This window comes from Rhipicephalus microplus, chromosome X, assembly GCF_043290135.1.
Source record: "Rhipicephalus microplus isolate Deutch F79 chromosome X, USDA_Rmic, whole genome shotgun sequence".
NCBI classification, from domain to species: domain Eukaryota; kingdom Metazoa; phylum Arthropoda; class Arachnida; order Ixodida; family Ixodidae; genus Rhipicephalus; species Rhipicephalus microplus.
This window is the reverse complement of record NC_134710.1, coordinates 405,080,349-405,107,463: the sequence shown is the minus strand read 5'-3', so window position 1 is coordinate 405,107,463 and position 27,115 is coordinate 405,080,349. Positions and strand designations below refer to the sequence as shown.

Genomic DNA, 27,115 nt, shown 5'->3' with positions numbered 1-27,115 from the left:
CAAGTCGTGACACTGCCACAGCATGTGCTGGAGGGTGCACCTCGGATGACCACAGCGCTGACAGCGCGGGTCTATTTCGTCTACGAATTTTGACCAAATAAACGGACATGGATACGTGTTTGTTTGTAACATTCACAGGGTGATTGCCTGTGGTCTGTTTAGATGTGGGTGTGGAAGCGGAAACTTCCTACGTCCTAGCTGATAGTGCTTACAAACCTCGTTGAAAGTGAGAAGAGGGTCCCTTCGCCACTACCCTCCCTCAGCATCCGAGTGCCCATTCCGGCGCGGTGGCCCCCCCGTGGTGGCCTAGTGGCTAAGGTACTCGGCTGCTGACCCGCAGGTCGCGGGTTCGATTCCCGGCTGCGGCGGCTGCATTTCCGATGGAGGCGGAAATGTTGTAGGCCCGTGTACTCAGATTTGGGTGCACGTTAAAGAACCCCAGGTGGTCAAAATTTCCGGAGCCCTCCACTACGGCGTCTCTCATAATCAAACGGTGGTTTTGGGACGTTAAACCCCACAAATCAATCATCAAATCCGGCGCGGTGTGTGAGACCTCGCGCCTGGGAGTGTGCAAGTTCGTTGGCGTTTGGGATGGTTTCGTGAGAATCTCTGCCCACATAACCAGGGAACCAAATTATATGCTTTTTGCCTGTCCAAGATGAAGCAGAGAGAACGCGCGCGGCTTCTGTGCACACCGATCCTTTCATAAATGCTCTAGTGACGGCTCGCGAGTCCATGTAAATAGTAGAACGGTTCGTTGTGGTCATGGCGATGGCCACTGCCACCTGTTCGGCTTTGTCGGCATCCGAATTTTCGAGCGTAAGTGATTTTAGCAGCTCTCCCTGTAACGACGTAGCTGCTTGAACAAAGTGATTGGAAGCTGCGTATTGCGCTGCGTCAACGAAAACGACATTGTCCTCAATCGTAGCCGCTGTTTGAAGAATGGCTCTGGCCCTTGCTTTGCGTTTGCCGCAACTGTATTGGGGGTGCATGTTTCTGGGTATCTGAGATACTGTATACATTTCCCTGATTTTGATAGGGAGCGCGCACTCCCTCTGTTTGGCAATGAGAGACCGTATACCAATATGCGCTAGTAACTGTCTGCCAGCCTTCGTGGAAGCCAGTCTTGCAACTTGGGCGACCTGTTGTGCCTCTACTATTTCGCTTAAGGTGTTGTGGACACCCAGCGCCAATAGATGTTCTGTACTGGTGCTCTGTGGGAGGCCCAGTACCTTTTTTATGTTCTTGCGAATTATTGATTCTAATCGAGCTTTATCCCTCCTGCTCCACTTGTGGGCCAGGACGATGTAGTTGATGTGGCTCATTAGGAAGGCGTGAAAGAGTCTACGAAGGTTCTCCTTGGATAACCCCCCTCGTTTGTTGGCCACCCTCGTGATTAATTTTGTCATGGATTGGCTTTGGCTGCGATGCGTTCTAACGTGTAGGCGTTACTGCCATCCTCCTCCAAAAACATACCGAGGATTCTAACTTTCTTTACGATCAAAATAATAGAGCCGTTCGTTGTGGTGATCAAGATATCAGGGAAACTTTCTTTCTTTGCACCGATTGTTGGCCGGTAAAGGAGCAGTTTCGATTTATTAGCCAACAAGCAGAGTCCTGCCTTGTGAAGAAAATCTTTGACAACCCTGATCACTGTTTGTAATCGCTCTTCAATTTGCCCATCACTACCTCCCTCGCACCAGACGGTGATGTCATCAGCATAGAAGGCTTGACTGAGACTGTCAATCTCGGCCAGACTGTGGGAAAGTGCTCTCAATGATAAGTTAAATAGAAGTGGGGATAGCAGTGCCCCTTGTGGAGTGCCTCTGGGTCCAAGATCAAATGTCTTCGAACCAAGAGATCCTAGGCGAATGGTAGCTTTTCTATTCTTAATAAATGAGCTGATGTAGTTGTAAAAATGTTCTCCTAGACCCGTTTCTTTAATGGAATGAAGTATGTGAGAGTGTTTGAGCTTGTCGGAGGCCTTTTCCAGGTCAAGTGCCAAAACAGCTCTAGTGTCTCTGGAGACCCTGTCAATGATCTTGTGTTTTAAAAGCAACATTACATCCTGCGTTGACATGGACGGCCTGAATCCAATTAGATTAAACGGAAAGAGATTTCTTTCCTCAGAAAATTTAGTGGCCCGCTTGAGGATAACATGCTCGGCGACCTTCCCTACACATGAAGTGAGAGATATCGGCCGGAGCGAGCCAAGCTCCAGGGGTTTCTCCAGCTTCGGAATGAGGATGACGGTCGCGTCGCGCCACTCTATTGGAACCTCGCTGGTCTCCCTGCCTCGTTGATTTTATTCGTTAAAAGCTCGATATTCTCGTCAGGTAAATTTTTTAAGAGTTTGTTACTGATCCCATCGGGACCCGGAGCTGATCTGCCGTTGAGCTCATATAGAATCTGTCGTACCTCTGCGCACGTGAAGGGGGAATCAAGGGGGTCTGTTTCGTTCTCTGGCAAAGCAGGAGGGTAGTCGTTGTGTGAGGCGGGTTCTGTGCAAAGATGTCTCGAGGCGAGCTCATCGATAATTTGTGTCTCTGTCAGACCAGAGTTCTTTAGGTTGTGAATAAGTCTGTCAATTGTAAGCTGCTGATTGGTTTTGAATTGTTTATCTCCCAGTAGATGTTTAACGAGGTTCCACTTCACACCACTCCTCATTTGCCCGTCGACGACATTGCATACTTCGTCCCATTGCTGTCGAGCTAGTGTTTCACTATGCTCATCTATCTGCCTATGAAGTTCAGCAATTTTTTTGCGTAGGCGTCGGTTTAGTTTCTCCGTTTTCCATTGAGCCTGCAGCGCGTTTTTAGCCTCCAGAAGGTGGGCTAATGGACTGTTCATGCGCTCTATCTCTCTTTCTGTCTTCACTTCCTTTGTGGAAGCAGCAACGTCTTCTTTGAGGCGAGTGATTAATTTGTTTAACAAGTTGTATTTATTCTCATCTTGCTCTCTGATAGCTCTAAAAAGGTCCCAATCTGTGACGTGAAATTTTCTGAGCGGTGGTGACGAGACTTTTATCGCGAGGCTGGTAATGTAGTGATCACTACTAAGATTCTCTTGTAAGTTAGTCCATATGGGTTTCTCTGCATTTCTAACCATGGTCAAATCTGGTGTGGTATCCCTGCTGACCGAATCGCCTATTCTGGTGGGGTATCGTGGATCGGTGACCAATGTGAGACCACAAGCTATGATCTGTGCTGCGAGGGCTTTGCCTTTTGCGGTATCCTTGATATAGCCCCAATCTTGATGATGTGCGTTGAAGTCCCCTGCTATGATGAGCGTTCGATCACCTGCAATTTTACACGCTTTGTGAAAAAGAGCATGAAACATCTCTTTTCTGTCGTCTGGTGAGCTGTAAACAATTAAAATAAAAACGGATTGCTTAAGTTTAGCGTTCGGGATGAGCTCGATCATGATGTGTTCAATTTTTAAGTCCGGCCTAACGTCATGACGTAAATAGGTGAGATGCTTTGAGACGAGTGTCGCTACACCCCTCTTGCCCTCTTTGAAATACGCTTCTGCACGGTAGTGACGAAGAGCGATGACATCGGCGAGCGTTTCCTGGGAGAGAATTGTTGATGGCCTTTCGGTAGCAAAGCTAAGAAAGTGTTGCAGTACTGCTTTCCTTTCGCGGAAGCTGACGCAATTTCATTGCCAGATTACTAGATTGCTTGCGTTAGCCATTTTACTGACTCAAAGGGGGTGTACCAAGCAGTGCGTGCTGCTTGTATGATTCTAAAATTTGAAGCCTCGCGGTGTGCTCGGTCAGTTGGAGCCTGATAGGAGTAATTTCAGCAATAACGTCATTTCTTAGCTTTTCAAGCAGTGTTTGGATGCTTGAGACGTTAAGCGCCTCCTCGTCCATGGGCTCAGGGCCTGCCCCGGGTTTCGCCCCTCTGTTGACAGACGCTGTGGCTGCGGTAGCTTGATCGCTAGACGCGCGCTCTCGCTGCTGCATTTCTTGCAAGATCGATTTAATATCAGCTAATTCCTGTCGAAGAGACGCATTCTCACGCTCTAGTGATTGTATTTTGTCTCGCGTTTGCTGTGACAGTTGCCCTGGTTGCGCGGGGACATGGGCCTTACCTGTTCCGGCTACCTTGTCCGCCCAGGTAGGTTGCGAGTTGAAGCCTCCCCGGGAACTCCGAGAGCGTTCCGTGGCGGCGTTCCTTGGAGCAGCCGCAGCTGGTGTCTTGGTAGGAGCGGCGATTTCCCAGTGTCCGGCGTTGCTCGTAGCATTCTTCGTCTTGTGATTGCCTTTCTTTCCCTTTCTACGTCGCCTTCTTACAACGAAGGGAACTTGGTATCTGTTTTTGCAGGTACGGTCACCGGTGAGATGAGCGTCTCCGCATAGCGCGCACTTCGGTTGCGCACATTCGTGTCCGTTTGCGATGATCGAAGTCCCGCGCTTGTCACACACTTTTCAGTCGGTCTAGGGCAGACATCGTAAGACATCGCACTTGCCGTAAGTGCGATGTCGGGCAGACATCGCACTTACGGCAAGTGTCGATTTGCCTTTTGTACAGTGTACAGCGTAGCACGTTGGGGCCGCAGTGAACATAGTTGGGCACTTTCATGCCGTTGAACAGTACAATCATGGTAGGAGTCTCCTTTATGCGCCTGACTCCGAGCATCATGGGGTTTCTGGGTGTGACAAAAAGGCTTTGCAGCGCAGCTTCGGCCAGATCGATGTCGATGCCTCTGACCACACCTCTACAGGTATTTCCCGGAAGTGTAATGTAAGCCGAGATAGAGTGCTTTTTATCTGCTAAGAATATTTCCTGCACTTTGCAGTATGCATTGGCATTCGATTCGGAGGGTGTGCTTATAACGAAGATATTCTGCATGGCGTTCGCACACACGATATTCTTTTCGGCTGTCGCTGTGAGCAGCCTGGCAGCCATTAAAATGGCTTTCGTGACCTTTAACTGACTGCATGTTCGCACGTCCAGCCCTCCCCCCGGGGGGACGACCACTCGAAAGTTTGATGTGGGCAGGCACGGTAGCCTGGAGGCTGCGGCAACCTTTCTCGGCTGGCTGTCTTTAGCGGGGCCAACGTGGGCTCCAGTTTGCCTAGCCGAGTGCGTCTCGTGCTTGAAGCGGGCTTTATCCACATTCTGCTTTCTGTGGGCAGTAATCCAGTCGTTGGATTTGGCTTCCTCTTTGGAGATTTGCTCTCCTTCTACCATAGCTTCATGAGGCATGGCCTCCTCGGGGGTCGGCCGAACAAGCGGCCGCGCGTAAGCGTTTCCGCGCTGCGGCGCCCGATGCCGTGTATAAGCACAAATAGGCCTAATCTTTGGTGCCGGAGAAAGGACCCACAAAAAAGGTTCCAGTGGACCTACTGTGATTAATGGGGTATCCAGGCGTTCGTTGAAACGAAACTTCCCGGAGTTGCTCGAGTAGCAATCTCGGAGGGAAAGCACATCGGACTTAGTTGAACAACGTCGGCTGGCGGAGCCGATGCAGACGCGTCCGTAAGCCACTGCACCATCTAGCGTCTCCTCTGCCACTCCGATACTTTCCTCAAACGCAAACAGACTGCAGGGAAACAAGGACTACCGCTCACAGGTGCTTCACACGAAGCTTACAATCAATCACTAACATTACAGAAACTTGACAACATGCTATCAAATGATGAAAAAACGGCAGTAGGCCCCGACAACTTACACTAGTCAATGCTGGCACATATTTCTGAAGGATCAACAAAAGTCCTGCTTACCTTTTTCATTACAATATAGTAACATGTAAAAGTGCGGAAACACTAGAAAACTGTAATGATAGTTCCATTTCTAAAATGTGGTACACCTCCAACATCATCGAGCAACTACAGACCAATCGCTCTCACCACTTGTTTGGAAAAAACATACGAAAGTGTTATCAATGGTACTCCTGACCCAGACGGGCAGTGCGTACGAGATTACTAAATGAAAGCAAAAACGAATGAGTGAATAAATAAACCAAATGTTCAGGCACAAGTCTGCGCTTACCAAGTGGTATCATAAGCCATGTGCTACCTCTAAGGCAAGAATAATTTTCAAGAAAAATTTCTAGGAGGAGTTTATGCTTGTTGAATAACATATCATGTGAAAAATCACTAAGAAAAAGATTAAAACTAACGAAGCTACTGATTAACTGTAAAGAAAGCTACATTGGGTGGACTGTGCATTTGTGTGCACTATTTCAGCAAAGGGCAGGAGCACATATCTTTTGGCGAATGGCCTTCTAGTGCAATTTTAAGGCATTTGTGCAAGATATTAGAACACACAATTTCTTACAAAATATAACACTGCTTCATATATTGTGGTGTTCTAATCCTGCTTCAAGTAAAAGATCATTCAAGTTTGGCTGCTACATGGTATGTTAGATTGAAAACAATAGTCATTTTAATATGATTATGACATTATGTCTCTTAGATAACATGCAGTGCGATGTACTCTTCTTTTACATAGTCATTTCTTTCAAAATATGTCGCAGTCTAGGAAAACCATTTGCGATTAATGGGTTTGTGGGCTAATTGGTATTGAAGCACAGTGAAGTGATAAATGGCATGAAAAGACACAGACAAATGGAGACAGACATGTGCAGTGGCTCACAAGTGATTTCATTTTCAAAAGTACACAAAATATAAAGCATTTATTTTTTTTATGAGTGAACATGTCTATCTTCTTTTGTCTGTCTTTTCATACTGCAAGCCTGTTATAAGCTAGTGGTATGGGCAGAGGCACCTTGTTTTATGTTCTTTTAACAAAGCCTCTCTATAACACATCTTTTCATTCTGTGTGTTATTTCACTACTCTTCTTGCTAGTTCTTTTTTCATGCAAAGCATATTTTTTGCAGTTCATTTGTCAATATAGGTATCAACACTTTCGTGTTATATATGTTCAGTGACAGTAATAAAAAAATGTGTACAGTATTTCCAGTAACTGTGTCTACAAATACCATGTGTGTCTGTATGTAAAATTATATTTTCTTATTCAGTAGCCATATTTTTTTACAATGCACTTTTTTTAATATTCAGGTTGCATAGCATAGTGGACTCTGCTACTTGCACAGCATGTCTTATTAAACATTACAGAGATATGCATTAAGATGGCATGTACCGTTTCCTGCTTCATATTTGAATTTTTCTTCAATACAGCTCAAAACATTTTTGGATGTTAGTTTACCCATCAGTCTGGGAGGGACAACTGCGCTATCTAGTTTTAGATGCGAAGCAGCTCTTTGACTAGCCTGTGTAAGGCTGTCCTTCCATCCTCACCACTCCCCTTGCCGAAGCTGTGAGAGCGGCGCCAAGTAGCACACGCCCTCCAGGTAGTGTTTGGTGACGTCTCTCTCTCTCGCCAGCTGCGCGCTCGCCACGTGTCAGCTCTCTCTCGCTTCATCCTCTTCACTTCGCAGTGCTCAAGCCCACTACTCATGTGGGCATCACCTCACCCGCTCCACCTCTCTCCATCTGTCAGCAAGAAGAAGCCTCGAGAATATCACGGCGCCAGCAATGTGGATAGCGCGCTGCTGCTTGCCACGGGATCGTGAGTGGAACGCTGTCGAGACATGCTGCCCACTAATGTGCGCGTACCTTTCCCGGCTTTCGCCGGCTTTCAGTTTTCAGTTTCAGTTTATTGAGCGTAATTTGCGAGGGTTAGCGAAGTCAATCGCGTTCGTGAATGGCGACGTCAACATTGACGAGGCGCGAGCCAGGGAAGCTGAATGCAAATGTCAACAGTGGAAGACCAGCGACACCGACGAGGTACAAGTCAAGAACACCGATCCCGTTCGAGAATACAGACGGCATGCGGGTAACACCGACAAGATACAAGCCAAGGAAGCCGAGCGCAAGCGTCTTGAACCCATCCTGCCTCCTGTGTCTATGCGTTTCAAACAAACGTCTACTCGAGTAAACGCTACACCGAGTTTTGCATGAAACCATTCTTCCAGCACCCGCGTTGACGCCCGTTTCAACCGGGTCAGTGCCGTGTGCACCGCTGCTGCTTTGCATTCCATCAGGTTTCCTTTCGGAGAGATGGTCCGTAGTTCTTTAATGTAGTGGTGTGTTAAGGCCCACGCTATGCGCTTTTTAGGGTCCTTGTTAAATGCGGAGTTTCATCTGGGGAATGCTGAGGCTCCAACTTCTCTGCTCTACTACATGAGTTTCATGAGCCTTGTGCACATTAGCAGCGTGCTTAGTGCTCATAAAACAGCGCACAGTGCTTCTCCTTCGTCTTCTCAACTAAAATTAAATATTCAATACCCTCCACCCACCACGAAGCTTTGCACTTTGAGTTCATTAAAGCGAAGACAGTTCCATCGGGTAGCCCCGCCGCGGTGGTCTAGTGGCTAAGGTACTCGGCTGCTGACCCGCAGGTCGCGGGTTCAAATCCCGGCTGCGGCGGCTGCATTTCCGATGGAGGCGGAAATGTCGAGGCCCGTGTGCTCAGATTTGGGTGCACGTTAAAGAACCCCAGGTGGTCAAAATTTCCGGAGCCCTCCACTACGGCGTCTCTCATAATCATATGGTGGTTTTGGGACGTTAAACCCCACAAATCAATCAATCAGTTCCATCGGGTATAGAAGCTGGACAGGTCGTCGTATTACAGAGCCTGACGGAAGTTTATCCGAACAGGTTCTTATATTTTGGTCACGTCCACGATGTATTTCTTGAATTCTTACCGGAGGCTGGTCTAGACGGTTCTCTTTCTCATTCTCATTCTTTAGTCCTTAAAGGAACATTGAAACACTTAAAACGAGATTATGGTGTCATGATATGTAATTTTATGTGGGGAACTCGAAAATCAAATCGAAAATTTGCATAAACTAATGCAAATAACTTTATTTTGCCGAAAACCCGCAGCAGGCGCTGCGGCTGCTATCGTGAGTCTCGCCGCCGCTGTGATTGGTCGAAGCATCATGACGTCACTGTCAGGAAGGTGAGGAAAGCTGACGGCGCTTGCCGGCAGTCAATGCCGTGTTTATCTGTTGAAGGGCTACGCCGTGCTTGCTACCGGGCTGCAGAAATTAGGCGCCTTTTCCTTTTCTAACCACTTATCTGTTGAAATCGGGCAGTTGCTGTAAGTATGGCAAACTGTGAATGTCAGACCGAGTTCGCTGTACATCCGTAGATGTTCGAGCTGGTCACCACTTTAAGGGTGACGACTGAAGCGGCAAAAGAAAACGAGTCCCAACCAGCCACATTCACCCGCGTCAGAAAAATAGAGTGGCACGTATAAGATGCATGCCAGTGCTTAATTTCACTGTTAAACTGTTATAAATTATGAGCTTATCAGTGGATATCAAATTCGATAAGAAAGAGCAGCATCCGCACTAGTAATTCATGCTCACTTTTAGCCCATTGGCATGGTCCCCGCTATGCGCGGGCAGCGGGCAGAAACATTAACTGTTCGTGGATTTTACAGCTCGGAGTGCAGTGTTCTTAATGCAGTCAGTATCATACTTCACAGCGGGCAAGGCCCACGCGATGAATCAGTATGCTACCCCGAAAAGAAAAAAGAGCCAGTTGACTGCCGTTCTTGCTGCAGTGGTGATATGTGCTCTGAACTGCGCTGAAAATTGTGCAATAGTTTGGCTCATATATTGCAATTCTGTTTTTTTATAATGCCGTCTCCTTTTCTAAATTCTGCCCGGTACTACATTGATGATGTGTTAAAAAGGCAAATGATGTATTAGCTGCGCTAGAAGCATGCGACTGTTCTATGGAATAGATGATTTCGAATATGCGTACTGATATCTTTGTACAGGTGTTTTCGCTATAGGTGCTCATGAACGCACTGCATGCAAATGGGGAAAGAGGAGGATCCGAGTGCTACTGCTGCCTCGAATATCGGCAGATGTGCGACTGCCACAGCACGCTTAATCTCGTAGGTTTGAAGTATTTTGTTTTAACTGCAGTGGCCCATTTTGCTGCCATCTTCTAATCCCGAGGAAACTTGTGAAAAGCGACCTCATCGCGACCGTAAGTGCTGCGACATTCATGTGCAGTACAGTAACTCTGCATCGAGAGTCCCCTCAACATTGCGAAAACACAACTAGTGAATGTCAAATGGCGAAAATCTCTAATCAGAAGAACAGAACAGTGCAATGGCCAGAAATCCCCCCGAACTGGCAGAACTGAAGCTTTGCCAGGCAGCAGATCACTGCAGCAGCAAGACACTACCACAAAGTAAATAAGCTAAGCTGACTGAGCGAAGCAGGCGGCCCGGTGCATAGTTGCCTGCCGGGCAGCGGCTCGACCTTGAACGTGGTGTCACCTTCCCACGTGTCTATCTGTCACACTCTTCGGGTGAGGCCCCGCCGATCCAACATCGACGTGCGGCAGACTCGCAAGCTTCCACTTTACGCTTCGGCCTGTGACGCCTGAAAGGCCTCGAAGTGGCACATTTCGAATTTATTTGCGGGTTGGCCGACCCGTGCGGGGTTGCACGTGTGGTGATGTGTGGGCCTGACCGACGCACTCATAGAGCAGACACGGAGTTTGATTACACATAAACAAGCATTTAATCGAAACAAGGGCAAATGCAAGAAAGTTCACGGAAATAACAGAGAGGAATAACACTGATGCGCGATGAGAAAGAAAGGCTATAAAACAAACTATGCTCTATAGGAATACTACAAGAGGTACAAGCACAAGCCAATACGCGGAATGTTAATAAAATAACGACAAAATGGAAATCAGAAAAGAGGGTTACAAGGAAATAATTACAGAATGATCATGGTGGCGCTTTAGAATTTAAACGTGCGACGCAGCGCACACTACAAATATTTAAAAAAAAGGCTGGTTAAAACAAGTTTACGGTTTAACAAAAAAGTCACAATAAAAAGTTCCATACGGACCAAACCAGCCCTTGGTGCACGTAGGGGAGTTGACGGGTGCCGCTGAAGGTCTCGCCGGCTTGGTAGACGACGAGGGTGCCCGGAATTGCAGCCGTCTCAATACGTTGCGCGGGTCACTCCGTGCTCGCCGCCTACGCGAGACTCGCGACACCGACGACCGCACTGGTTGCTGTCTGTACGTCAACTGCCTATGCCGATGCAGTCTAACAGGGGCGTACACGTGTTCCCGTCTCATCTGGGAGTAATTCTCCTTGCTGAGACCGCCGGTTCTCCTTCCGGTCAGGGGCAGGGAAGACGAGCCGGCGCCACGCTGGGTCGTTATAATCGCCGGATGTCGTCTCCCAACACAAAAACGCCCTTCCTTGGAAGATCGGGCCCGCGGATGCTCCGAAAATTGGAGTCGTTTGTGACACTATCTCTCCCGTGCTCCGCCCCTGCGCGTGCGCGTGCCGAGGAGGTGTTTTTTTGGTCGAAGTTTGCTCGCTCACAGCGCCATTGTTTAATCAAACCTCTAGAAAAAACTTTCGTAGCCATGTTGTAAAAGGTCGTGAATCGAAAACATCTTCAGTGTCCCTTTAAAGGCCCCAAAAAGGGGTATTACATAGGGGGGGAGAGGGGGAAGGGTTACAAAAATAGAAAGAGAGAAAAATAAAAAATTATGGTGGCAGAAATGCAGCCACTTCTTTGATGAACTCGGATGAGCAGGTGATTGTAGCGATGTCGTAGGGAAGGCCGTTCCAATCTACAACTACACGAGGGAAAAAAGAAGACGAAAAGGTGACAGTGCGCACTTTGTGGCGAGCAACATTCAAAAAATGACTGGCACGGTGTGATACTCGTGCTGGTAACGAGATGTACGGTGTGATAGCAAGGGAACTGTAAAAAATCTATGAAATAATGATAAGCGAGAAATGCGACGTCAATACGAAAGAGATGACCAATGGGAGGCTGTTTTTAATGATGATACGCTCATGTCGTATGAGTATATGGAGTGAATGAACCTAGCAGCACTATTTTGAAAGAGTTCAAGGACATTGGCAAGATAAGCTTCGGGTGGACACCAATTGAAGAAGCGTATTCAAGTTTAGGCATGATGAACGATGTGTATGCTAAAAGTTTTTTATGTGGGGGAGCTTCCATTAGATGACATTGAAAGCCCCACCTTCGCTCAGGGGGTTCAGTGAGCCAAAACTCACAGGGTCGAGCCAACAATGCTGAGAACAAGAACCGCCTTTAATGCGCGACTCAAAATAATCACGAACAGCCTTCCGGACCAGCTCAACACGGCACTAGCGCACACAAAAAGCCGGAGGGAACAATCCCCGCAGACTGGCGGTCTATCCAACATACACAGTGAAACAATGGCAGGAAATCCAGCACGAAGCATATAACAGCAAGAAATAAAACTCACACGTAACTCGCCGTAGAATACGAGCTATCGACTCGCCTTATAACCCACGCCCTAAAAACCCGCGAGGCCTCGCCCCTGTAGCACGCACGGAGAAAACACGCCTAGCGCGGCCGATGCCACATCTTTACGCTCGCCTGCCACCGAAAAAGCCCCTGGGCTTGTCTCGCACCCCTTCTTATCTCCCCGCCACTTTTCTGCCCCCTGTGGCTTTTTGGATCCTGACTATCGTCCAGCCCATGTGCAATGCGCCTTTGTTCTCCTCTCCCTGCTTCTGCCATGCGTGCTACAGATAAGGGCCCATCGGCCCGACACTCCGCCCCACACAAGAATTGACACTCCCCTGAATGTCATAGTCCACCAACTACTAAAAAAATAATAATGAATACTATAAAAAATACAATATAGTAAACTAAGAAACACTTCCTGATTAGTGTACACAGTTCGTTGGGCACCATAACACATCATTATTAGCCGCGTGTCTGTCGACGCGGTTTGTCGGGCACCACAACACATCACCACTCCTCGCATGTCTTTTTCATGCAGTTGCACTGAACAAAGCTTGCGCACACATGACATAACTCTTGGTGACCTGTCTTTGTCCCGCTGGTTGCACAGAATGGAAAGCGCACGTAGCTTGTGGCGGCGTTCACAGTGGACTGGGCTGGAGTTCCACGACTTGTCAGCCTTGTGCTTTGTCGCTGGCTAGGTAAGAAGCGCTAAAGACGTTGCGGGTGATCTGCGAAAGGCAACATTACTACAGCAGGGCAAGGACTACAACAAAAAAAAAGGGCACCACATCCTGATTGGCAAACAACTCGTATGTTGGCAGCAATGTCGACTATAGTGGGGGAATGAGTTTACACGTCTGGTGGGCGCTCAAGTAAGCGTTGAGGTCACGCACGTTTACAGGGCCTGTTACTCGACCACCGCGTTTGTTTTTGGAAAGGTATGCTAACCTAGAAATTCTCTTTGCAATCACCTAGGGACCGTACCATCGTGGTGGGAGGGAGGCAGCAAACCCCTTGGGTGCGTCACTGAGTGGATGCATGCAGCGGAGCACCTCATCACAAACCGCGAATTCGAGAGGTCGCCTGCCCTTGTTATATTGTTACGCACAAGGAGGACCAGGACGTATGCGGCTGAAGGGGGCCGTTTATTTTGGTCGTGAAGAGAAGCGCCGGAGCGGCCAACAGGTTGATGATCGCAGTGTCGTCTTCTTTCTTCCTCCAGCTTCGGGCAGCCAGCCTGTTCGCCCATCTTCGTTTTCTTCCCAGGCATGCGTAACATTCCTCCCCTCGCAGACGAAGCCCGCCGGGCGAGGTAACTGATTCACCTTGGTGTGTACAACTTCAGTCGAGCGACATGGACTGCTTGGGTTTTAGCGGCTCTTCTACCACTTCTCGTGAGGCGAGCTATTGTGTATGAGCTTCCGTGATTTTGTGGAGAACGACAAATGGTCCGTCGTAAGTGGCCAAGAACTTTTGGCATAGCCCGCGTCTTCGTACCGGAGTCCACAGCCACATTAAGTCGCCTGGATGATAAGTTACAGGCCGGTGGCGGACGTCATAGTGTGCCTTCGATTTTTCCTGTGATGCCAAAGTGCGTAGACGAGCAATACGACGCGCCTCTTCTGCAAGGCAGAGGATTTCGGTGACTGAGAGGTTCTTATGCGCCGAGAATGGCAAAACTGTGTCGAGTGTGTGCCGTGGCGGTCGTGCGTACATCAAGAAAAAGGGGCTATAGCCTGTTGTCTCGTGCTTAGCGGTGTTGAACGCGTACGTTATAAATGGTAGCACGTCATCCCAGTTCTTGTGGTCGGATGCCACATACATAGAGAGCATGTTTACAATTGTTCGGTTGGTGCGCTCCATGAGCCCATTTGTTTGCGGATGGTATGGCGACGAGTGACGAAGGCGGGACTCACTCAATCGAAGGAGCTCTTCTACTATATCTGCGGTAAATTGTCACCCACGATCACTGATGATCACGTGAGGTGGGCCATGTCGGAGGATAACGTGCTGCAGCAGGAACACAGAGACGTCACTGGCAGTTGCGGCTGGTATGGCCGCCGTCTCGCAGTAGCGCGTGAGGTAATCGACACATACAATTATCCAGCGATTGTCCTTAGCCGACTTTGGAAAAGGGCCCAAGAGGTCAATGCCCACCTGTTGGAAAGGTGTGCTTGGAGGTGGCAAGGGCTGTAGAAGACCAGCCGGAGCAGTAGATGGGCGTTTGTGGCATTGACACTGTGTGCAGCTGGCCACATACGTCTCGACTGACTGTCGCATTCCTGGCCAATAAAAGCGTTCCTTAGCACGGTAAAGCGTCCGCGCAGAACCTAAGTGTCCGTACGTAGGATCGTCGTGCATAGCACCTAAAATCGCCGTCCGAAGGCTTTCTGGCACTACCAGGAGGAAACGTGCGCCAGTGCTGGAAAAGTTCTTCTTATATAGGAGTCCGTTGCGTACACAGATATGGCATGCCGTAGGAGCTGTGCAAAGCGATGATAGCCTGGTGTCCTTTCGCTGTTCATCTTTGAAAGTACTGAGGTCCGGAAACTTTGGTGACACAGAAGCTACGAGGTGATCGAGGTCATCGGCGTCACACTCTGTAGTGCTCAGTGGCATGCGCGAAAGGCAATCTGCATCGGCGTGTCGTCGACCACTTTTGTACGAGACTATGAAGTTATACTCTTGGAGCTGAAGTGCCCAGCGCGCTAGACGGCCGCAAGGATCCCGAAGGTTGACGAGCCAACACAATGAGTGGTGGTCGGTGACGACTGTAAAAGGGCGTCCATATAGGTATGACCGAAACCGCTAAATCGCAAATACAACCGCGAGGCATTCTTGTTCTGTGATAGTGTAATTCTGCTCGGGCCTACTCAAGGAGCGACTTGCGTATGCAATCAGGTGCTCGCGGTTACCATAGCGTTGAACTAGGATGGCACGGATTCCTATGCCGCTGACATCTGTGTGCAGTTCGGTTGGAGCTGATGGGTTGAAGTGTTGAAGAATAGGCTGCGACGTCAGGAGGAACTTCAGTTGACGAAAAGAGGAGTCGCACTCCGGAGTCCACTCGAAGGGAGTATTCTTCCGTAGCAAACATGTCAGCGGATATGCGACATCGGCAAATTTAGGTATAAAGCGGCGAAAATAGGAGCAAAGCCCCAAAAAATTGCGGAGCTCCTTCACAGAGCGCGGCACATTGAACGTTTCAACGGCTGCTGTCTTCTGGGGATCTGGACGGATGCCCTCCTGATGGACTAGGTGTCCGAGAACAAGGGTTTGTCGGTCTCCGAAGTGGCATTTATTTGAGTTAAGAACAAGGCCAGCGTTTCTTATGCAAGTCAGTACAGTATCCAGACGTGAATTGTGTTCGCTGAAGGTGCGGCCAAAGATGACATCATCGAGATAGCACATGCAAATGCTCCACTTCAAGCCACGAAGAACAGTGTCCATAAATCGCTCGAACGTCGCCGGCGCATTGCACAGTCCAAATGGCATCACGTTCAATTCAAAGAGGCCGTCAGGTGTTACAAAGGCTGTCTTTTCTTTATCTTCAGGATGCATGGGGATTTGCCAGTAGCCCGATCTTAAGTCTACAGAGGAAAAGTAAGAGGCCGAATGCAGACAGTCTATGGCATCATCAATACGTGGAAGTGGGTACACGTCTTTTTTTGTTACAGCATTCAATCGGCGAGAATCGACGCAAAATCTCCAGGATCCGTCTTTCTTTTTAACGAGAATTACTGGAGCTGCCCATGGACTTACCGACTCTTGAATGATACCGTTTTCAATCATTTCGTTCATGCGTAACAATATTCATTGCAGTGTTCCAGGCGGGCCAGTTCTATGTTCTCCCTGGCTTCCCACAAAGCTTCCCTCAAGCGACTGGAAAGATTCTGTGTGAATACTGTGTAGTTGCAGCGGGGTGATTCGGAGTCATGGGTGAGTGCATGTTTGATGGGGAATTTGAGCTCGTGACCTAAGTGAATGGCTGCCGGAGTAAAGCCAGTTGACCGGTTCACGGTTGTTCGAGTGGCGAATGCCATTTTCTGTGCACGGGCATCCCAGTCCCTGTGCCGGTCAGTGAAAACCACCAACATTGTTTTGAGGTTTCTCTTGGCACGCTCACTATGTTGGCCTGAGAGTGGTAAAGTGTCGTTCTTTTGTGGTGTACACCAAGAACTTTGCAAGTGTCCACAAATATTCTACCTGTGAAATATGTGGCATTGTACCTGTGAAGTATATGTGACAGCAATGCCAGAAAGGAAGCAGGAATGATTTTAGTATTTTTGAGCAGTCTTGATGTGATTTTGTTGGCACCAGCGGATGATGACAATTTGAACCTAATAATAAGGCAACAAATACCATCTACGGAAAAAGAAATGTCGGACATTTCTGGCATGACTAAGGTAGAAAAATCTGGTAGAGGAGTGTTGGTCTCCAGAGTGAGGACTAATGAAAAAGTTGAGTTGATATAATATTAGCACACTCGATGCCCGGTAAAGGATCACCTGTTTCGTTTGGAATAGTGATTGTTTGGTGCGACTGAGGGTTTATGGTTTGCCAAAATTTTTTGGGGTTATCTGACATCATGCGTTGTAGATCATTATGATAGAAGGAGTGCTTAGTTGTGCGAATGGCGTTCAATTGTGCGCGTTCTCATTATGATAAAAGAAGCGCTTAGTTGTGCGAATGGCGTTCAAATGTGCGCGTTCTGTTTCATAGTATCTGTCCCATGCGCCCGGTTTTCTGTTCATTTTTGCGTATCGAAACAAACATTTCTTTTTATTATTGAGTTTATTAAGGAATTTATTATATCATGGCTGATGTCGGTTTGATGGAACGATGCATGTCGGTATGTACTTATCTGCGAGGCTGTTAAGTTTATCTTTGAAGAGAGACCAGTTATCATCTACTGACTGTAGATGAAATCGTGATTCGAAAGTTTCATAGAATTCATGCAGTTCACGGGTTATTGCGTCATAATCGCCTTGATCATATCGACGAATTGTCTTTTTACATGGACAGCGTACAATGGGAGCAATAGTGAACGCTACGTGAATTATTTTATTATCACTAATTTTACGAAGGTAGTCAATGCTAGTAAGGCTATCAGGATGAGTGGTTAGTATAAAATCTAAAATGTTCTCGGTAGCCTCGGTTACACGTGTTGGTTGCGTGACCAGTTGAGTTAGGTTAAAATTAAGACAAACGTAAAAAAAAACCTTAGAACCAGCTTGGTTAGAGCGTCGCAGTGCTGAAGACCGGTCGATCTTTGGGTAATTAAAATCACCAAAAAGTATAATATGGGCATTTGGATACTTTATAGTTAGCTGACTTAAAATGCCATAAATCTGGTAAAGAAAATCAACCGGACTGTTTGGAGGGCGGTAGCAAACGCCAAGGAATAGCGGCTGTGGACTCACGTTGGATTTTAACCATAAAACTACTTATTCGGAGGATATGATTCGTAGGGTGCAGGATGATCGTTTATTTACGGCGATAAGAACACCGCCTTTTCTCGATTCTTGTCAATATTTGCGAAACACTGCAAAGTTTGGAAAGTCTGTGACAATTTCCTCATTGGAAATGTCATCACTAAGCCACGTCTCCGTGAGCACAAAAAAGTTGCTTTCGAAAGATGACAAGATACCTGACATGATATTACGTTTCAGAAGAAAACTGCGCACATTAAAAAAGATAACTGATAAAAGAAGGGGTGGTTCACGATCATGTGTAGCAAGTTTATTTGGACGTAGCTTGTTACGTGGTAGCTATATTTTTTTGACTCGTTGGCTTGATTTGTCAAAAAAGTATTGCTTGGAACCGATACACAGCTTTTGTACTGTAGTAAAAAAGGTGCCGATTTCGTTTTCGCAAATGAAATAAAATGCTTTCGCACGGTCTGAGTGTGTTTTAAAAAGTCTTCACCAATGCTGCACGCAGTACCTTTCAGCTTTTGGCCATTGCGCAAAATTGCTTCGTTTGTTATAAAGGTGCCAGATTTCACAATGATAGGGCGGTTCTGGCCTGGATTATAGCGTCCAAGCCGATGGGCACGCTTGATGTCTTTCGTTTTTACATTGAAGTTTAAATGATCTGAGCAGTGCCTAATAATTATTTCCTCAGATCGTACGAATAATTCGTTTGAATAAATGTCTGGTATGCCATAGAACAATATGTTTTCACATCTAGAGCGGTTTTCCGCATCTTCCAATCTATCTTCTAGAGAAGATACTCGACGAGCGGTTAAGATATAGTCAGCTTGCACGCTCTGCAGCTGCTGTTTCATGGGTTTAATCTGCTGACCGTTGGTTTCTACTGTAGCTTGTCTTTGCTCAGTTCCGAAAGGGTGTTAGCCGTTTCTTTCAACTGTGTTTTCAAATCTTACACGTCTACAAGTAACTTTGACTGTCCTACTGTCAACTTTTTTAGTTCTGCCAAGGCGGCGGCCATGTCAGGACCAGGGTTAGTCTCGATATCACCAGCGAGCAGCAAGAGAGAGCGTACAACCAAAACACAATCACAAGCAATCAACAACAAACACTGCGGGCTTGGCAGCTGCACGAGAAAGTAGTTACTGTTTTTTAGCAAAAAGGCTGTATGATTCACTAACCTGCATGGCAAGGGGAAACTTATAAGACGTCTGCTTAGCGGCACAGCCACTAGGCCCACAGTGGAATACAGAAAGGTGAGGTGCTCCTATAGCCAGCGTTTCGAGTAGTGTCAATGTCAGTGGTGTTTGCCACGATGAATTGATGATGGTAAGCTCCGATTGCGGTGTCTCTTTCCACTCCCAAGCAGTGCTGGCGTTGTGCGTAGGGCACACCTGTCATTGCCACGGGCCAGCCTTGGGATGGCAGATTCGACTCGGGGGTTCGTTGATATCGAGGGAGCTTATAGTATGAGCATTTTTGTTCAAGGTACGGCGCTGTTGCAGGATAGAGGCACACACGCGCATTGCGCACTCTGCGAAAAGAAGAGGTCAGGAAGGATCATCAAAATGGTTGCTCGGATGAACACGTGCATGGCAAGTGGAAATTTGTGAGGCGCCTGCTTAGCCGCACAGCCACCAAGCCCACCCAGAAGCCGCACCACCACGCTCCCCTTTCTATGAACTTTCACTAAATTCTTCTTTGAGAGTAGTAGTGTTGTAGCTCTTCACCGAACGGTACTCTGGCCAAAGAGATTTTCATTGATGCTTGCTTGAAAGTCTATGCGTTTTCTGTATAGATTACATCAGGCAAGCCACGACGAGCTATAAATCCGTGAAACGTGAGTAGGGAACCTTCTATTGATAGGTCGGTGGCTAATTCAAGATGTACTGCTTTTGTGATGGCACAATTAAAGAGTACGGTGTAGTGTCTGGTGTAACTGCCTTTCGCATAAAGTGGTCCAGCAAAATATATTCCAACTGCTTAAAAGGGATCTGATCGGCGTACTCATTCTCTTGGTAAGGGTACTACAGGTGCCCTGCTTAGCTTTGAGCGGCTCTTGAGACAAGTGTTGCAAGCTCTGAAAATCTCCTTCACCGTTTGTCATCCGCACAGTACCCAAAATTTTTCTCGAAGTTCAGAAAGGGTATCTTGTAGGCCTTCACGGAGTGTTCACTTATGAATATCTCTTACTTAATATTTGTAAACTGATAAAGTGGAGGCAGCGAAATAGGGTGCTTGACTTCTGCTTTCTCTGAGAATTGCAGTCATTCCCTTACACACAACCGTCGTTTCCTGTCGAGAAAAGGATGAAGCATTGCTATATCAGACTTGTTATGCAACTGTTGTTCCTTTCCAATTTGACAGGTTTCTTCCGCATAAGCGTCCTCTTGAGCCACCTTTACCCAGTAATCTTCTATGCCGCAGATTTCTTCAGCTATGAAGTGCGCTTTGCCACTGATACGTGCATCCTTGCAACTATTTATGAAAAGAAATACCCAAGCAGTTATTCGTAATACTTTCTTCAAGCATAAGTGATGTTGAAGGTCCAAAATAGGCATGTATGTTCTCACACGTAGAGCTTGCACGACAACTTCAACTTCATTTAAGTCTACATGATCACAAGGTAAGTTTTGAAGGCTGTTCGGGGGCCATCTATCCTTCATTTTCATTAAACATGGTGGTAGTGTTCATCACAATGTGTTTTTCTTCAGAAGTTGCACTGGTACTTACGTGGGAGGTAATCTGCCGGATTATCCATACAGGGGGAGTCGCCATTGGCAACTCGGAGAACCTGCTTGAATATCAGTGTACTTGTCACAAAGCTTTCCATTTCTTTGAGGATCCAGTGTAGTGCGACCTTGGAATCTGTCCGAAAGAATGTTTCCAACCTGCAGATATTAAGAACATTTTTCAGAAAGTTCCTTAGCCTTGCTCCAGGCAACAGGCCAAGTAATTCCAGTCTTGGCAAAGTCACTTTCTGGAGAGGGGCCACTCGTGACTTTGCCATAATGAGGGGACTATGAGTGACATTCTCTTGATCAAGGAATTCGAAATATGCACGAGTTTCACATGCCTTCTGACTAGCATCATGAAATATATGAAGTTGCATGTTGTACTTGTTAGCCCAGTCTTCACCCAATGCACGATAGTCATAGAAGGAAGGCACTGCAGATTTGAGCACCATTTCTTCCACTGCACGGCAATGTCTTAAGGTGAATGTATGTCCCAATCTGCTTTTCGTTGCCACAGCTTCTGAAACAATTGCTTGACCTGAATGCTGAAAGGTGCGACCATTTCCAGTGAGTCGAATATTCTTGACACTGCTTGCAGCACAGATATCTCTTACAAGGCCTTTGCCCCTTCTCCAAGAAGCTTAACGCTGATTTTCCTGCTAATGTCATCTGGTCTGTCAGAGGATCCCACAGGAGCACCAATATCTTGACTACTCGTGCGCTTGCGTCATCTCCTTCAAATGTACCAATGATGTTGCTAAGCAGTTTGGAATTCGATGACCATTTTGTTAAATGCATTCCCGCTTGTTCCATAATAGCATTTGCATCTCTGTATGTTCTTTTTGCTAAATAGACATTTTCGGCACCATTGAGAAGGTCATCAACGTTGAATGATGCTGCAAGCCGCTTGGCCGTTTTTTTCGGTTAGACCTTTCACTGCCTTCAAGTGAGCTTGTAGTGTGGCGTTGAGCAGCAATGGATTTGACACGGTGCCATAGGAAACCCTTGTCATGGGCCGTTACTCTCAGAGTGTATTCTTTTTAAACCATAGTAATCTTGGTGCATCTTTGGCTTCCATTTCACGCTAATGTGAAGAAAGGCTTTTTCTATGTCAGCTGTCAGAGCAACACAGTTCAGGCAATAGCGTATGAGAAGAGTAACCTAGTCAGTTAGTAGCTTTGGTTCCTTCTCGAGATGCTCATTTAGAGACGAGGAATCAGGATCCTGAAGGATGCATCAAAAACTACTCTTACTCGAGCTGTCATGGCCTTGGTTCGCACAACTGCATGATACAGCATATAGGAAATCCGAGATGATTGCTCCATAACTTGATTAGTTATGCTCTCGGCATGCCCTATCTTCATATACTTCCTGGTGGTGGGATCATATTCCACGGCAAATTCTGGATTGCTGTTTATTTTCTTCCCCAATAGTTCAGTCGCTTCATTGCTTGCATTCAGTTATCATGTAGTTGTCCACAGCTTTCTTTCCACAGAAACGCGACTTGACAGGGACCATTGAAGAAGGTAACCTCTTGTTCATATATTCTTAGTACTGTATTCTTTTCTCTTTGGTTGGAGTGTTGTCGGCTGGCATAATTCCGATGCTCTCCAACTCCCAGAACTGCCATAGAATCTCGTCAGTAGAGTCAACAGACGTACTTAGTCACAAGACGTATACGTTCAGACCTGATTCCAAAGAGGTGCATAAAGAAAGTGCTCCTTGCAACATCCATCCAAAAAAAGAATCCATTGCCCCTAATCTTTTCTGTTCATGGTATCACTTCATCGCTCCCGACATGAATTGCCCAAGCTGATCAGCACCGATTAAAAGGCTGATTCCCGAAACTGCAGCCATGCTTGGTATCAACAACTTATCAGCAAAAAGATAGCTGTTGGTTTCGATGTCTCTGATATGGCCCACTAGTGCTTACACAATATCCTTGCAGATGAAGGATACTTCAATGACAGTTAACACGTACTACTCTTTGGTGTCATACTGACTGCGAAGTTTCAGTTCAACGACACGATGTTGTCTCGGAATGGAACTTGTGTGTCAAAATGTATTCAACTGTAAACTGATCCAAATTATTTTAATCCAAGTGACTTATAGACACATCTTCACGAATAAATGTATGATGGCTTCTGTTGTCTACCATGCCGTGAATATATGCCTTTTTCAGTGTCCCATGACCCATGCCTTAAATGTTTGCAATAAGACATTATAATCTACATACGAATGAGAGCTGGTATGCAGGCTGTTTGCAGTTACGGAGCCTTCTTGTTCTTTCTTCTTAGGTTTCCACTTGTGATCGTACAATGAAGAAATGTGTCTACCTCCACATGTCCCACACTTGACTTTTCTGTATCAGTCCTTAGCTAGATGTCCTTTTATGGTGCATCGATAACATTGCTTCTTGGTAGCCAATTTCTTCAACTTTTCTTCAAAGGTAATACTGCTGTCACAAACTAGAGTTGCGTGCTTTGCAGATAAAAAAAAAAACACAGTCTTTATCTTTAGATTTCGACGAAGACTGCAAGACCACTGCTTTTGGTAGAGTGGCGTGCAAGTTTCTTTTGTCTTCAGGTGGACAGGCGCCTTTATTTTCTTTAAAGTCATGAACTTGACTTCTTTCACGGCTTTCAACTTTCACACCAAGATACGTGAGGAGTTCATGCAACTGTTTCTCGGCTGTGGCTGTCGATGATGAGTCATGCTGTTGTTGTTCAGAGCCTGCAATGTCTGTCGTAGACTGTGGTAACCTTAAGTTGGCTTCTTTCTGGTAATAACCAACGACAATGTGTGTTGGCAATGCCTTCAACAAAATATCTGTTATCATAGTTGCATAACTGGCAGGACTCAGGTTTAATCCTTTCAGACCATTGATGTGACACAGCACATAATCCAACAGCTTTTGAAGGTTGTGGACGTCTTCCAACGAATCAACAGCTGGTAGTGCACACACTTGGCGCAGATGATCCTGTATGATATGCTGGTTATCTCCGAAACGACTCTTTATAACCTCGATGGCATTGTCGTAGCACTCGGCCGTCGCTTGCAGACCGGAAGTCACGGTGGCTGCATCTCCTTTCATAAAATTTTTTAGATATTTAATATTTCGTCCTTTTGTCAGGTTTTCATTTTCATAAGCAGAGGCCCTAAACTGCTCCCAAAAAGAAGGCCAGTGGCAGAGCTGTCCGTCAAATGTCTGCAGCTCGAGTGGGGAAAGCTTGATTGCCTTGTGCAGTGCGTGATCCTCGGGCATCTGGGATGGCTTTGGAGCTGGTGACTGGGTTGTCCTAGAAGAATTGTTTTGACGGAATTACCACTCCCGAGCCTTCAGCTGACCCAGCCTTCCTAGCACAGCATCTTGATATATTAACACAGCTTCAAACTCTGTTGCAAACTTCTCTTCTGGAGTAAGCTGTTCCATATCAGCATTAACCTTATTTAAATCGGCGTTGTTTCCTGGTAGCCATTACATAAAAGATGAAATCTTTGCACTGTCAGCACTTTCCATCATCTGTCAGATGAAATGCGTATTCATCTGTCGTGGCGTGGCTCACTTAATTTTCAGTGCTTTGACACGATTCATCTGGTGCTTCAACGATGCGTGACCGTGCCCACATCAGTCGACTAGTCAGTTATACTGTCACGGTGAAAAGCAGTGGCATATGTCGATTCAGGATGTCCTGTCTGGCTTTCTTCTAAGGTTGCCGCTGTCCTCACTACGTGCTGTCTTTCGTTTGAAAGTTCTCAATTAGCATTGGAAGCATGTTTTGTCCCGGTGAGTTCTCCCAAGGGGGTTTCGGCACCACTTTGTCAAATAATTAGTCACGGCATATGAAGAAACAAGACTATATTTTCATTATTTACAGAAAAAGTTCGAACATAGTTAATGGTGCACACTTCCTCCCTTCTCTTTTTTCTTAAGAGCTCCTGCGTTCTTCTCGACTCTTCATTTTCTCAACAAAAGGTTCAATATAGCTTGTTAGGCATATTAGCAGCACATCAATGTGGCGTACTAATTTATGAATTTCCACTAATATGGATGTCTTTCTTGACTTTACAAGTTTGTATCAAGACTCACTCTAGTTTGCCGTGATATGGTGTGATAAAATGAAAAAAAAGATGAATTGTACAAAAAGCGGGAGGAGGGACACCCACATAAAGAAAAGCGTCTCAGCTTTCTGCTCTTAACTATAGGTTTTGCCATGCCTGCATGCTGGATCAGAGGCATTGCAACCTTTCTACACCTTATCTTGTTTTGCGTTGCCTCTGGGGTCGACCCACCTTCGACCAAGCTGCCTCTGGGGTCAACCCACCTTCGACCAAGCAGTGATGTGCTGTGATGACGTCACCGTGTGATGTCGCTATGACCTCTTCGTGTGTTGACATTTTTTACCATTTGTCTTGATGTCACGGACGCTCCCATCGACATCGTGCGTTGCTGAGCCATGTCCAGGGAAAAGGGTATCCTGGGGGTTGAGCCGACGTCGGGTTATTGGACCTTTAAGGGCCCCCCGGCAGAGGCAACACACCTCTTTGGCCCTAACTTCAAGCAGACGGCACCCCTGGGCTGACTCTCCGAGGGGAAATCGGCGGTCGCCTTTTGCTATCCACCCTTTCCTACCCTTTTCTTTCCTATCTTCTTTCCTTACTGTCCTGTCTTCTAATCCTTTCAGTTACTTCCTAGTTTTCGTAGGCGGCCTGAGTTAACCTTAGGTTTCATATCTAGCCTTGGATATATTATATTGGGTTATAGCAGCTATGTATGCCTGGTCTCTACATGTGCTACCCAAGCATTGTAGCGTCCATTTGTTGGGCTCGATGGTGGGTGGCTAGCATAGCTGCTGAATCATAAAACATTTCATGGGTATTCCCTTCCCTCTACTTTCTGATCGCTCTCTCAAAAGAGTGCGCACCGAAGTGACATCGAGATTTTTTGCATCATACAAAGACAATTTCCCCGGTATCATGTAATCCACAGCGAGCGAACCAACAAGCCAGCGAGAGGTGTCTCACCTTTCCTTGTTGCCAAATGCCTCCAAGAAAAACTAGGACCCCCCGCAGGGGCGCCTGCCCAAGTAGGCGTTTGGTGTGTAGCGACACCACGGACCCGAGCTAATAAGGGAGTTTTGGCTCCCTTCCACACCTAGCCGTGCATGGCTTTGCCGTGTCCGGGGAAAAGGGGATCCTGGGGGTTGAGCCGACGCTGGGTGATTGGACCTTTAAGCCCTCCGGCAGAGGCAATACACCCCTTTGGCCCCCACTTCACGTAGACGGCACCCGTGGGCTGACCCAACCAGCCGAAATCAGCAGTTGCCTTTTCCTATTTCTCTCTCCCTAGATCTTCGCTTTTATTGCTCACTTCTTACCTGTCCTGTTGTCTTCTCTTTTCCGTTTACTTCCAAATTTCTTGGAGGCTAGGGTAAACCCTGGGGGACTGACCTCCCTTGGTCAGAACCACAGGGTTATAGTAGCAATGTATGGCTATCGTGTGTATACGTTCTCCTTGTTGGACTCCATGGTGGGTGGCCAGCATAGCTACCGAATAAACATGCTTTTCTATGGAAAAAAGTACCCCCCTTTCCACTATGATCGGTCCCATAAAAAGGGTCGCACCGAAGCAAATAGAAACCTTCTTACTAAAGAGAGCGATTCCACCAAATTCTTTGTTGTAACGTCATTGACTGAAACTAAGAATCAGGACATATCGCCATTCCCAATTGCAAAAGCAATCAAAGAATGCATTGGAAGCAATTACAGTGCAAAAAAATTAATTCAGGAGATCTGCTCATAGAAGTGAAAAACAAAGAACAAAGTGATAAAATTAGACAGCTTTGACAAATCGGACAACATGAAGTCCGTGTAACAGCTCACGGATCTCTCAATTACATGTGAGGTGTAATATCGGGCAATGAACTGCTCAAGTGCACTGACGCAGAAATTGAGGATGCTTTAGCGGATCAAGATGTACTTGCCGCATGAGCAATCATCATTCGTAGAGATAAGAAGAAAACCCGCACAAGGAATGTAGTACTAACATTCACAAGCACTACGCTTCCTGCTGCAGTTAAGGTAGCGTACCTTTACTTACGTGTGAGGCCCTACATACCCAATCCTCGCAGGTGCTTCCGGTGCCAGAGGTTTGGGCATGGGTCTCATTCATGTCGTGGTAGTCCAACCTGCATGAAATGAGGCCAGAATGAACATGATGATGGCGAGTGCACTAACCCTTTAAACTGTGTGAACTGCAAGGGGCCCCTTGCAGCGTACTCACGCTCCTGCCCAGAATGGCAAAAAGAAAAAGACATACTTACACTGAAAACCAAAGAAAACATATCATATCCAGAAACGTGCAAGCGAGTGGTTCTTGCCCAAAAGAGCACTTACGCTGAAGCGGTGCGAAGGGGGAAGGCACCGCCGACGGTCTCTGTGGGCACATAGGTCGAACTGCAGGACCTAGCGGCCACGGCGCGTCCCCCAGACAAGAGCGAAAAAAAGGCACCAAGTGCCTTTTTTCTGGGAGGCCCCAAAGCCTCGACCAGTGTTGGTGTCAGCCAACCTAATGTCGAGGCAAAAGAGGTCTCAACAATGGTGCCAAGTAGCCAGCCTCACTTGAGGAGGCCAGCATCCTTGCCAGGCACCAACACTGTTGAGCACCCTGG

At 46.9% G+C, this 27,115-nt stretch overlaps 2 protein-coding genes across 2 annotated transcripts in view; one reads left to right on the top strand and one right to left on the bottom strand.

The window, feature by feature from the left end:
• The window catches only part of LOC142776471 (uncharacterized), an 82,249-nt gene that overhangs the window by 39,460 nt on the left and 15,674 nt on the right, over positions 1-27,115 (top strand). The gene's annotated exons all lie outside the window — the stretch shown is intronic.
• LOC142777043 (uncharacterized) lies at positions 13,249-16,374 on the bottom strand. Its single transcript, XM_075881347.1, has 2 exons — positions 16,086-16,374; positions 13,249-13,373 (listed from the first exon to the last, which is right to left on the bottom strand). The coding sequence occupies exons 1-2, from the start codon at positions 16,372-16,374 to the stop codon at positions 13,249-13,251; spliced, it is 414 nt and encodes a 137-aa protein (XP_075737462.1).

What these genes read in the sequence shown, in the direction of transcription:
- LOC142777043 (XM_075881347.1), bottom strand. Translation starts at nt 16,374, where the DNA reads ATGTTGGTGGTTTTCACTGACCGGCACAGGGACTGGGATGCCCGTGCA. An exon ending in GGAACACTGCAATGAATATT is followed by an intron (nt 13,374 to 16,085) that starts GTTACGCATGAA and finishes GTGCGTAACAAT; the next exon opens with ATAACAAGGGCAGGCGACCT.